A 13,305-nucleotide genomic window follows, 5' to 3' on the forward strand; every position below is an offset into this window, starting at 1 on the left:
TTTCAGATTTCTTTATCTAATTGGTAGTAATTTAGGTACTTGCTGCATTAACTTGTGGGATACAAATCCAGAGATCTGTATGAGAACAGGGTCAGTATATTTTTAATAACAGTTCACCAACAATCTGTAGCAGAGTAACCAGTCTGGCACTAATCCTACTGGTTCTAGCACTATTGTTAGACTTTCAGGCTTGGCTCTAATGAGCTATGATATTATACCCTTTTTCAAGTGATTGGTGGTTGGTGCAGATAACCAAGCAAAAAATTCCTTTAAATGCAGCTCTCTTCAGCTAGATTGCCACATGCTACCCAAATATGCATAATGATAGGTAAGAACTTCCACATTTCCAGCTTTACCTTGTCAGCTGAAAGACAGCAATGGAGAAAACTGTGCTTGGATTGGTGCAGGCAGATTATAGTGAAGAACCTGCACTTGCTGGAGGTGTTTATTTAGATGCATTAAGGCCAAATACAGGTAACGCCCTGTAAGTGCAAAAAGTAGGATGCAGATGCATGAAATGTTTGAAAGGGTCAGGCCTTCTTTGCCAATTTCTTACCTGTAAATTGCTTGCCAAATTAGTGATAGAAATTTGAACTGGTATTGCAAGGTTGCTATATAGGTATTCATATGCTTAGACTATTTTGTACCGTTAGCTGGTGCAGTGGGTCATTCTGAACTGAACTTTCAAACATGTAATTACGTGAAGCTAAAGTAAAAATCATTTTGTAATATCTGATATAAACAAGCTATTCTATTTTGAGTGATTCAGTGAAACATAAAGTGAGAAAATCCAGTAATAGGAGGCTTAAAAATAGAAACTTTCTGTTGTATTGATTTAAACAATTTTAAAGAGCAAAAGTATACCATGAGTTGCTTATATTTGGGCTCTTGCTTTTCTTGTTTTAACAGGACTGGGAGTTTCCACATTTTATGGGTGATGTTGAAGTGAACCTTCCAGGCTTACCATCTGCACACATGCAGTTCAAAGTACCTTATTTCCAAAAGATCTTAAAAGAGGAATATCACATACATATCACAGGTATGTAATCTTGCAGATTGTGACACAGCCACACAGTGAACTGCTTCTGCGTAATAAATATATGCTAACGTGTTCTTAACCACATACTTCTTGTGTGTGTGTCCTAGATCACAATTTTTCTGTTTATCTGTCCATATCCATATCATCCCTATATAAACATCTCAGAGAAAAGAGGAACATGTATCTTATGGATCAGAGAGACCAGCTGTTTTTCATGGATTCCAGCAACTTCTTGTGACACTAAGTAATACCTAATGTAGCTTCAAAGATCTTTTATCTAAAACTACTCTCCAGGGGAATTAGTGGCTTATTTAATTTTCAAGTCTCTTATACTTTCAAATGCTTTTGCTATGATTTATGCTAATATCTTTTCATAACTTCGGTCAGTCTCATCTGGCAAAACCCACTCATAACCATACTTCCATCATTCATTTAACCAGAAGCCGACAGCTAAATAACCTCAAATAAAATAGCAGTTATTCAAATGGATGGTACATATAGATAAAAAGTCCCTGATCTTTGCATACTGTGAGACAGTATTTTAATAACAGTAGGGAATGAAAAAGATAAGGTTAAATAGGAATAAGTATTTGGTTTTACCTTCAAGCTATGCAGAATGAGCATAGCTCCTCTCTCTACACTGGGAAAAAATTGGATAATAATGGATAGCAAAAGAATGCAGGTGTGAATTGTCAGGGGTCTTTAACTGCTAATATAAACAACCTCAGCATATGATACTGTAAAGGAATAAGATAGATGAGGACATCCAATGACAAAGCCACAGGAAACTCCTGCAGAGCAGAAACAAAAGGAGCATTCAGAGATGATACAAAGATAAGGCCAAGAGCTAGCAGGTGAGTCACAAGCTCACTAGGCAGCAAAAGCCAAGGCAAGAAAATGTGCCAAGGAGGAAAGAATGATGAACACAAGACTCAGACAAGATAGGCTGAGCGAGGCCTCAGAAAAAGCATTTTCAGCAAGGAAAATGCAAGAAATCAGCAAGAAATCTGAGTGATCAGATTAAAAATTAGAAAAGAGTAGCAAATGAGGGCACAAGTTTCCTGCTGGCTAGTGGATGAGGGAAGGCAAGTAGGACCAGTAGAAAGTGCAGACAAAGGGATGCAAAGTTTTTCAAAAGTGGATGTAAGTGCCCTGCTGCAATAGACAATCCACAAGAAGAAATAAGGGCTGGGGCCCTTCTGTGCGAGATCATTTGAACCACTAGTGGTTTGAACAGGATGAAGTAAATGATCTCATGGTCAGTGACTGGAAGGTGAAAGAAGATGGGATGTGTACATGATGGACACATTTTTCTCTTCCAAGTGAGCAAAAAGGGAAAAGGGGGTGCATGGGAGAAGAGGGGGGGAAGAGTGTAAGCATCAAATATTTGATGTGAATTTTAGGCATGGTATTCAGGGATAGTGAAAAAGACTTTTTTTTTACTTCTCAAGACTAGAACATGAATTTGGAGGGCCTTAGTCCTACAAGGCTCCCAGATACCCTGCAGTTATTCCACCGTATAAGGAGAAGTAGTGGAATGGGTGCACAGAAGAGCATGAACAATTACTGAAACATGGGAGGGTGGGCTGTGCCATCTAATAGAGAAACTCAGGATGTAATTAATGGAGATGAAAAACGATGGGTGGTGGAAGAGGGACTGAAGAGCAAAGAACAGTTTTGCACTGTAAAAGAGACAAGGGTAATGATAGTGATCAGGGAAGAGCAAAGAATAAGCAACAGCAAAGAACATAAATTAGGGTTCAGACATACAACAGTGCTGCTGTTTGGAAACAGACCAACCAAGAGAAACCAATATTTATGCACTGTAGAGTCTTCTGCAGAGAGGACTGGAGCCCTTTCTGATTTTCTGGCAAGAAGGTATTCTTTTAATGAGGATGAGCTAATGAATAGTGGCTGAGGAATATTTTCCCCTGCTCAGCATTAACAAGATCCATTTATAGATTCACTAGACAAATCAATCCATCTGACTGCACATCACGTACTCTGTCTATTGAGTGCCTGTTTTACCTCAGTGCTACACCACCCTTTAGGAAATCTAATAAACAGCCATAACACATGGCACAAGAACCTCCCCTTGGGTAAGTTTTGCTTGAACCATCTGTTCTTGCCGTAAGTTCTTGTCTTAGGTTAGGGTATCATCTTGGATCATTTTCAAGCTCTAGTTATATGTAGATGTGCAGATACTTGTAAATTTCTACTCAAATCAAAGGAGCTAATAAAAGAAAGAAAGAACTGGTTCGGTATAACAAAATTAATGTAATCCAATCTAAAATGAGGGTAGAGAGTCATGCACATGAATGCAACTGCAGATGACATGGGGCTAGGACATTGATAATGGCAGGAAGCCTGCTGTATTTAAGCCCTTTTTAATGCATGGGGTCCAGAATGTTAAATTTAACCATAGGAGTTCTTTTTTTGTAAGAAGCAGGAAAAGACGACTAAGACCTGAATATCATTTATTTTAGGACTTGCTATAAGGATAAAGTCAGGCTCTAAATATATGACCTGTGCCCTGATTTGCAGAAACTGGAAACCCTTTTCTCCCAAATAGCAAGGAAAAAGAAAGCTTAGCTGAAATAAAATTTACCATCCTTTTCCTGGCAAATTTTATTCTTCATAAGTTCTTTTAAAGTCTGTTTTGGTCACTGTTGATTGATATGAATAAGAGCAGCCTTACAAGTCCCCTGAGCAGTGCTGGGTTGATCTAATGAGCAACAGTCCCACGGAGAAGCAGCCCTCAGTAAAGGGGCATTCAGAGAAGTAAAGGACTTTAAACCACCTTTCTGGTGGTGTGTGCTTATTGGCTTTGTCCAAGTTCTGCATAGGTGAAGGATTTCACAGTTACATGCTCTGTGTTGCGAGCTCTCCTGATTTTATCACAAGTCTAAGGTGCTTTATTTATTTACTTATTTATTTATTTTGTCTTAAAGTTTTAGCTCCTGAATTCAGTGACTACATGAGAATTTCAGCTTTCATAAAATAAAGCTCCTGATTGCAGAGAAGAAAAATGAAATGCTGCTTCTACATAGTTCCTTGTCTAAAAAAGCAGCTAAATAAAACAGTGCTGAGTATATTATTTTTAACCCATTTTGCTACTGTAAACTAATAACATGCTTTCTTATCCTGACTTGTGATTTTTGAATGTTTTAAGCTGGCAGTAATATCGAATTAACATCTGCAGCCTTTAGCTGATATGCCTCAGTATAATTTTAAATGTACTATCAAAAGCATCTTATTTTTACTGGTAACTAAGTATCCCATTTTGCTCAAATTTCTTTGCATCTAGGAACTCCCGGCAAGCATCTACTCAGTATTAAATATCTTTATCCTGTTTTGATAGCTGCTTTTATCTATGAACATCAAAAATAACTTGGATTCCTGCATCTGCTTAATTCATCTGTATTTCCCTTGACAGATGGTTTGTTGCAAAGTGTGTGGTTTCCTTCTTGGGCTGCTGTTTATAAAAATACATAGTCTAGCCTAGTTTCTATAATACCCAGGGAAATTTGTAAAACTTAAAAGTAAATTTTATTACTTCAGAGTCTTTCATGGTTAAAAGTCACTAGGGCCCTGGCTGGTACCCTTTAATAGCAGCACTGGAGATCCAATAGCATCATCTGTCAAGTATGTGGATAAGTTTCAAATAGGAAATTTTAAGGTTTGTTTGTCAAAATGGATGGGAGATTTTTCTGGCTGTTTATGAATGTATTTCTAAGTACTGATCTAGCAAGAGTGCCCTTTCACCCAAGGGAGAAGTCATCATCTTCGTGGCTGGCGAGTGCCTAGCATGGATGGCCTGTGAAGTTAAATCAAAAGTGTGTCTAGATTCAGGCCAAGCATCACCTACACAGGCAAGCCTGAGGGAGCCCATGGGCAAAAATAGGAAGGTTAGGGTGAAAACAAAGCTGTCCATGCACACAGATGTGAAAAATCCTCAGAGGATTTGCAGGTTAGTTCAGCTGTGTGTGGTCGGTGTGCATGTATCTAGCTAATAACACTAATGTGACAGGAGATATGAAGAATATTTTAAAGGTACCTTAATGTTTTACTTTGAGTGTTTTTAGACACAAATTGCAATTGGGATAAGAGTCTAAAATCAACATTTCCTACACTAGCCTCTGGCTGCCATTCCACAGCATGAGGCTGCTTGAGTCTAGCCTTAATAAGTGGAATTTTTACATTTACTCTTGACCTCAGGAAGGATGCTGAGGGCTGGCTTCTACATGAGTTCTCTTTTTTTAGGACATGACTGTTCTGCTACAGAGTGGATGTACAAAAATCAAAATATATTCAGAGAAGGGTCCTATGACACAAGGCCAAGCTGTTGTAAGTGGACATTGTTCTAGCATCAGGTTTTCCCTTCTTGTGAATGCCCTAGCCATGAGGATACAATCCTCCTAAACAGCCATGCTTCCTCAGAAAACAGGAATCAAGTTTTCATCCCCAAAGAGTGGCTGTAGACTATAATACCTGGGAAAAGGTTTCACAATTTGCATCACACCCTCACGAGGACACCCAGTGCATGCTGTTGGCTAGCTGCACACCTCCAGGTTTTCTGGTTTGGGATCTTGCACTGAATTTCAATATTACATTACATCAAAACAGATTCATGTCATGTGTAACATGTAAGGATGTCAGTACTGTGAATGCCAGTTATTAACCAGGTCTTTTTTTTAGTAACACATGGCTGAATGACACAGCCTATTTTACCATCTTATTTTCTTAATTGTAACTTCATTGAAGGGTCTGGGTATAATTCTTCATGTTTGCTGAAATGTTTGACTAGCTTTCCAGTCTTGAGAGCAGATCTGTAGATTGCATCTATGAAAAATCCACCTGCTCCAAGCATGGTGCCAGGTATATGCCAGTGTCCTTGGCCACACAGACATCACTGGAGTAGAGCCAACCCTAGAGAAATAGTGGTGCTAATCCTACTGAAATTGGTTAAGATGAATCACTGTAAAGAAATTATAAATCTATGTAAAAATAAAATTAAATCTATGCCTAAGCTTGATATATGACTTAAAGTTTGCTATAAAAAGTACTATGCTAAAATTAAGTTGCAATAGACAATGATTTCATATACATAGATTATATGCGTGTATAATGTTACAAGTATAGTAAGTCTCAAAAATTACTTGTCATAGGAAACCATCACCAAACAGATGTTTGTGAGTGGAGACACTCAGGCCTCACGGTTCAGTCTGTCCTTCAACACATTTATCACTGCTCTGAAAGGATTGCTTGTTCACCTGGACTTACTTGGCTATCATGCCTGTTACTACAGCAGTAAACCACATGTCTTGAAGAATGATAGGCAGCAGAGGATTCTGTATTCTAGAAAGAGGCAAATATTTCTATAAGTACCCAAGAGAGCATAATTCCCAGTCATTTTGAGTCAAAGGAGGTGAACGCAGCCCTTGGCTACTGGGAATACTGAGTAGGAGTGGGAAGATGTCACTGTGTTCATAGATGGTTATAGTGGGACTGTTAAGCATATACAGTTTTTGGTTCTGGTGACAATGGTTTTTCAAAAGAAAAGGAAAAATCATAGAGCTCATCAAGCATGACAGTGATGCAGAGGATGGAAAAATTTTCTAGAAATGAGAAATTTAAGGAGTTTTGAGAACATCCAGTATAGAGGCAGGTCTCCGGCAGCCAGAGTCCACTTAGACATACAGGTTGCAATTCATCTTATTTAACTGGGGTGTCTCCCTCTAACCTCTTTGCCTAAGTGCTCTTTATATATATATAGCTGTATAAGCTAACTTGGTCTAGGAGCTGAATGGGTGAGGGAGTTTCAAGTTCATGCTTTTTATGAAAGAGGAATAATTGAAATGCATATCTTTCTTAGATCAGGTGAACATTCAAATTCTTAACATAAGAGGGGTGGAGCCTTTTTTAGACAGATACATCTTAGAAGATATTTGAAGTTATGAAACCACAGTATAGGATAGATGTTATGTGAAATCTGAGACCAAGCACCCACCATCCCTAGTCTCTAGCAGATCTCTCTGAAAAGTCACCTGTCTCAGCTCTGCAGAAACACAAAGTATCACAGAGAACATTTTGATGAAGCCAAGAGCAAAAGAAGTGGAAGATGTTTTGGCACAGGTGTATGATGCATTTTCCTGGGAAAAGAATGTGGCTTAAGGATTTAACTCTGGGGCTACGCAGCAAGGGGTTGCTTGCTGGTTAAAACACAGAGTAGTACTTGATAATAAATTATTATTTCAAAAAGTGTCCAAGTGAACAACCTTAACAGGAAAGGACCGTTTAGAATGAAGGAGATGATATTTTCTTTCAAACTGTCCATAGGTAAACAGACAATAGTTTTTATATTTGTTTCATTGTAATTTGTGTTTAGCCTATTTTCCTAAGGAAATCAGTTACATGATCATGTTCTCTGGGTTGGTCTCATTCTCTGTCCAACACTCAGTGTCAAATAACTTTTGAACCCACAGCCAGTTTCTAAAACATTTTCAGAGGATGGGAATGTGAAAAATAATGACACTATCATTGTGTCCTAAGAAATGGTGATTAGGTAAAGGAGAATCATCTTAAGTTAGAGTGTTCAGCTGAGGAAAAAGCAGGGAGATGTCAGGCATTATGTCTTGTCTGACAACAAATCAGTGAACAGGTGTGTCCCAGCCAGCCCATCAACACACACTGTGCAAGATATATTCTGTCCCTGTCTGTTGAAAGGTCATACATGGATGGGAGAACTAAGGTTATTCTGGTGGAGAGAAATAAATAAAAGACAGGACAAAAAATCCTCAGGAAGTGGCATCAATCTAGTTTGGTCTAGCCTCATATTTTAGCATAATTTTCAGTGTTTTGGAGCTTATTTAAGAAACTAAAATATTATGCGATGTGGTGATAAACTTCGAAAACCATTATTTTCTGCAACAAGTCAATTATAATATTGATGAAAACCCAGGAAAAAAGAGAGTAGTTATTCAGGAATTATGTGAACAGTATTTGGTACAAGGTCTTCAGTGCAGTTTGATTTCTGTATAGTGACAATAACACAGGAGAATGAACATTCTTGTTCATCTTCATTCTAAGTATAACCTAGGCTGAAGCGGACTATTAAACACAACTGCTGAAATACAAGGAGTTACCCTCCTGGAGCATTCTGGTTGTACAGTTTGGACACACAGGTTTTCAGGAGCTGGAATTCATTTATTCTTTACAAGCCAACGGCATAAATCACTTGATACGTTCATGTTCTTTTTCACTTGAAACATACCTAAATGTCATTCCAGTGTAGGCCAATATCATTCATTGCCAGCATGGGTAAGATCAACATGCATCCAGCTAGAATGTAAGAGATGCTTCGATTATGAAAAGAGTATCATTTCCTTTGTGCGTTTGTACAATAGTTTAGGTTAGAGGGGACACCTGGAGTTCATCTCTTCCAACACCCTACTTAAAGCAGAGCCAGCTTTGCAGTTGCACAAAGTTAACTTTTATGTCTTTTAGTTGCCTGGAGGAAGCATGAAAATGAGCAATTTTAAATAATAAAAAGAGAAAGCTTTCCTCCTCCAGTATTTTAGGAGCTTAATGTTAGACTATGAGTCACTCCTTGGAGGAGCTGACTAGCCTCCCAAGACTACAGAATTAGCCCTTGCTATTTCTTGAGGGTGTAATAGCTTTAAATCACAGTTTATCTGATTGCCCCCACCTGAATATATCTGCACACCATGGTTGGTATATCAAACACTGTATGTATACACTCTTAAAATTTGCATGACCTCCAAAACTTCAATCACTTCAGTCACTCCTGACTTGGAAACACTTCTATCAAATATGGCCTTTTTGTGGAAAAATTCCATCTGAATATTTTTTAATCCCTGGAATTAAGCTTATTTAGGTTTATTGAGCTGTACATTACCTAGTGGTCTAATTGGCAGGTCACCTGCAAGCTGCAATGTGAATTCAGTTGTTATGCTGCTGTACTTGTGTTACATAAATATTTTATTATATGCCCAGACCTAATTGTGTAATTCTAGGGGATATTCAGCATAAATTTGACTATGGTAGAAATTTTACAACAATTTTGCTTTACAGAGCAATAAAAAAGAGGTTGTTTTCTTTTCTCTGAGTATGTTTTACATACAACTGCACTTGTACTGCTTCTAAAAGGTATTTATCAGATGACAGAATTTTCTTTTTCCAAACAGGCAAATGGTTCAATTATGGAATTATCTTCCTTGTTCTCATCCTGGATCTGAATATGTGGAAGAATCAGATATTTTACAAACCCCATGAATATGGTCAATATATTGGTCCTGGACAGAAGATCTACACAGTGAAGGACTCAGAAAGCTTGAAAGACCTTAATAGAACTAAGCTATCTTGGGAGTGGAGATCGAATAACACCAACCCATTGACCAACCGGACCTATGCTGAAGGAGACATGTTCTTACACAGCAGATTCATTGGCTCTAGCCTTGATGTCAAATGTCTGGCTTTTATTCCAAGTTTGCTGGCTTTTGCTTTGTTTGGTTTCTTCATCTGGTTCTTTGGGCGATTTCAGAAAACTGACCAAGGCATGGAGAATTTAGACAAATCATACACAAGAATGAAGCGGAAGTCACCGTCAGATATGGGAATGACACGAGAAAATACACAGGTGTTAGTAGAAGAACCATTAAGTTTTCAAGAACCACATCTCGTATCCATAAAATCAGACTTAAGCGAAATAGTTTTTAATTCTTCTCTCCTAACTTCTGAAAACTTGAACGCACAACTGAATGAACAAGATAGCCCTTTACAGCCAGGACCAGAGTCCTCTGTCCCTAAGAGTAATCCTGTGACGTAGAGGCGAATACCCAGGAAAATAAATTTAAATAAGCAGTTATTATAAGATTTCAGTTTTACCTTTTGTAAGTTAAGATTTACATAGTGTTTAGAATAAGAAACTCAACCTATACCAAAAGGTGCTCAGCATGCTTTTTCTAGGAATTTTGGGTTTTATTTGTATTATAGTACGTGCCTACTGTATATCTAACATTCCTTTATAGATTGCTTCCCAAAATTGCACAAGCTATTGATTAATACATTACCTTAACTGTATAATAGTGTATTAGATGATTACTTGCAGGTATAAAATTCTACCGTGGTGGTGCCTTGAGACATTAAACTGTTTTTTAACTCAACACCAGATGTATAGCACAGTTCTTCTAATCTTTTTTGCAAAGCTTTTTGTATATGGTTACTTCAAGTATCATTTGATGTCTTTACAGAGGAGATAAATATAGCTATTCCTAAAGACGGGTTTCTGTTAGAACATCACAACTTGACTTTGTTATTTACTCATCTGAAGCCAGTGACTTTGATGACCGGACTGCAGAGAAGCATGTTGATTACCTTTTAATTTTTGCTGGCTAGCTTCCAAACACAAATACAGATTCATTATGCGGTCAACAGCAGAGTGATAGTACAGCATGGGTCACTACTTGTGAAAATATGACTTTCTCCATCAGTAAGAGCAATGAGGAGATAATACCTCATTATATTTTTCCCAATTAAAGATAAACTGCTTCTTGATTAAAAGAAGTTTTGCCCTTCACCTTTTAAAAACAGGGGTGAAAATATACGGCCAAAGTACCTCTTTCCATCATCACACCAAAGCTATGCAACATCAAAGAGCCAATGGAGTAATTACAGTAAAGGACATAATACCCATTAAATCTGGTAGTTGTGTAGTTCAGTGCTGATATGATCTGGGCATGCATGAAACATACATAGAATCACACCCCATCCAGTCTGTCTCACTTCTCCAAATACTGCAGAAGTGTTTAGGAGTCTTAATGAAAATATATTAATAACTGAATTTTATTGCACCCTTTTTTTCCCCCTTTGTTCATTATTCACTAATAAGTGTAACCTGGAAGCAGAAACAGAGGAACTGGGGTTTGCATTTTTGAAGGGGACTTTGTAATGTGAATTCATTCCTCTGTTGTATGATCAAACTATATGCACTAGAGAAACTGCATATCTAGAACATCAGAAAGCCTCTGATTTGCCTCTAATTTAGTTCTATAAATTGTTGTTATCAGTTGCTAAATAATAAGTCATTTTTGAGTCTGAATTATTTCCCTGTCATTTACTGGTGTTGCTGTATTTTGTCTTTGTGACTTTTTTATCTCCGTTGTTTTGATCTATCTGCTTTTAAGTTTTTGGAATGCTGAATTTAGCATGCATAATAGAGTTATGCATTTATTAACTGTCACTTGAGAAACAATTTTAATAAACATCATTCAACAATTGTTTATTATGAGGCAGGAACATATTCTGTTAGTTTTGCGATTTTTTTAAACATTTTACCAATGCATTGTCCTATTTAAAATCATAAATATTTCTGACACTAAAAAAAGACAGGCAGTTTCACAGTAATGTAAAAATCAAATATTTTGCTTATGAAACATTTAATATTTCATCAAGAGAAAATTCACTTTATAATCAGACAAAATTTTTATCCATTAAAAATTATGACTAAAAATAAATCTATTAACTTTTGCCTACTGCTCATTTCATTGACTTAAGATATAGTCAAAGACAAGCCATTAATTACTGATGGTAAAACACTGAGAACGTGCTTGTACTATATAAGAGGTGGCTATATTGATGTTTGACTTTCAAATAGCATTTGATTTCTTGAGTAGTTAGAGAAATAGCTGATTAATTTTTCAGATACATGCTTCTCTGTATGTTTTGGACACTGTAAACCCAAGCACTGAAAATCTCCCTTTAACTGATTTCTTCTTTTTTGTGCATAGGAGTGGTTAAATCCATTAATATGTAGGCTGAAAATGAAAGAATTACTTGAGCCTCACACCCTGCATGACTCTGAGAAAACTGTTATTAAGCAACTGATGCGCAGCTAAAATAATTCTGTGACCTCACATTGAGTTAATGCTTTTAAGGTCATTTTAAGCCTGCATGAAAGAGAGAAAAGCATCAAGTAATCCTAGATTTTGCATGAGTATTTAAATTAATGGTCAAGCAGAGAGACTGCTTATATCATGAATTCATAAGAAGTTAAAAGATTTAGTGTAGCCACTCACCATGGTCAACTCATCAATTTAATTAAAGGAGGAAGGACTCCTCAGTTGTGTGGGAGTCTCATTTGTAAACATAGGCACAGATAGGAGAAGAGAGGAGTACTTCCACTCTCCATTTCCAGCGTTGAATTGACCCTAAGCTCCTTCTGAAGAAGACAGAGACTTGGGAGCTGAACACTCTAAAGGTGATGTGGTACCTAACTTAGTAATTTATCTCTGCATTAGCAAGTAGCACAGCTCAGCAGAAATGGGTTTATGGGGTGAAACAGCTGATGCTCAGGACCCAGGACCCACAGTTTATGCATTTCAGGATTTTACTTCAGTTTAACTCTCATCTGGTCCTTACAAACTGAGTGTACATTAGTGGCTGGAGTACATTTCAGACAAATCTTGATCATGAGCAGAGACCATGCAGTTTGAATTAGGGGAGAGTAAGTGGGCACAATCTACAGCGCATTCTTGAGGTGCTGGGGTTAAACCCCCAGCCCTGAATGAGGGTTGACATGTGGATAGTGTCCACAACCAGGGAAGACAGACCCTCACCCAGGGTCTGGCCAGCCTTGGGTGGGAACTGATTAGAAGATCACCACCAGGTGCCCCCACCTTCCACATTAACCTGGAGGTGGGGCAAGAAGCCACCTCTTTTAAGAGCTGACTCAGCTTGTAGGGGGCCTGGGAGGTGTGTGAGAGAGGAGTTCCCAGGGTGACAGGGCTAGAACATGAAGCTGTCTCTTGAGTCTCTGCTCTGTAACTGGGCCTGGCTGCTACCATATCCCATGGCTTGGCTCCTCACCTGGCTTGCTCCCTTCTTCATGTCCACTGTTGTGGGTGAGTGCATTGACTTGTTCCTTCCTCTGGTTGTCTGGCACTTTGGATCTCTGGTGTGTGATGTGGTAGTGGAGGGAGGAGTTTGGTTGCTGGTCTGCCTGTTAAAGATTATATCATTCTATACTGGACAAGTGGTCAGCAGAAGAGTTCTTGAGCAGAGCTACTAATGCAGAGTCATCCTCAGTCTTAGAATCATTGAGTGCTTTGGGTTGAAAGGGACGTTTAAAGGTCATCTACTCCAACCTCCCTGCATTGAGCAGGAGCATCTTCAACTAGATCAAGTTGCTCTGAGCCCTGTCCTGCCCTTTAATGTTTCCAGGAATGGGGTTTCTACCACGTCTCTGG

At 38.2% G+C, this 13,305-nt stretch overlaps 1 protein-coding gene across 1 annotated transcript; it reads left to right on the top strand.

The window, feature by feature from the left end:
* Positions 1-851: 851 nt before the first annotated feature.
* LOC103778366 (transmembrane protein 117-like) lies at positions 852-9,887 on the top strand (the record flags this gene model as incomplete). The annotated part of the gene is given in 2 exon segments (XM_008945949.1): positions 852-1,039; positions 9,247-9,887. Coding segments are annotated over 2 exon segments (829 nt in total), but the record flags the coding sequence as incomplete, so codon positions are not given.
* Positions 9,888-13,305: the final 3,418 nt, after the last annotated feature.

This window comes from Merops nubicus, unplaced genomic scaffold (genome assembly GCF_000691845.1).
Source record: "Merops nubicus isolate BGI_N331 unplaced genomic scaffold, ASM69184v1 scaffold9328, whole genome shotgun sequence".
Lineage (NCBI taxonomy): Eukaryota > Metazoa > Chordata > Aves > Coraciiformes > Meropidae > Merops > Merops nubicus.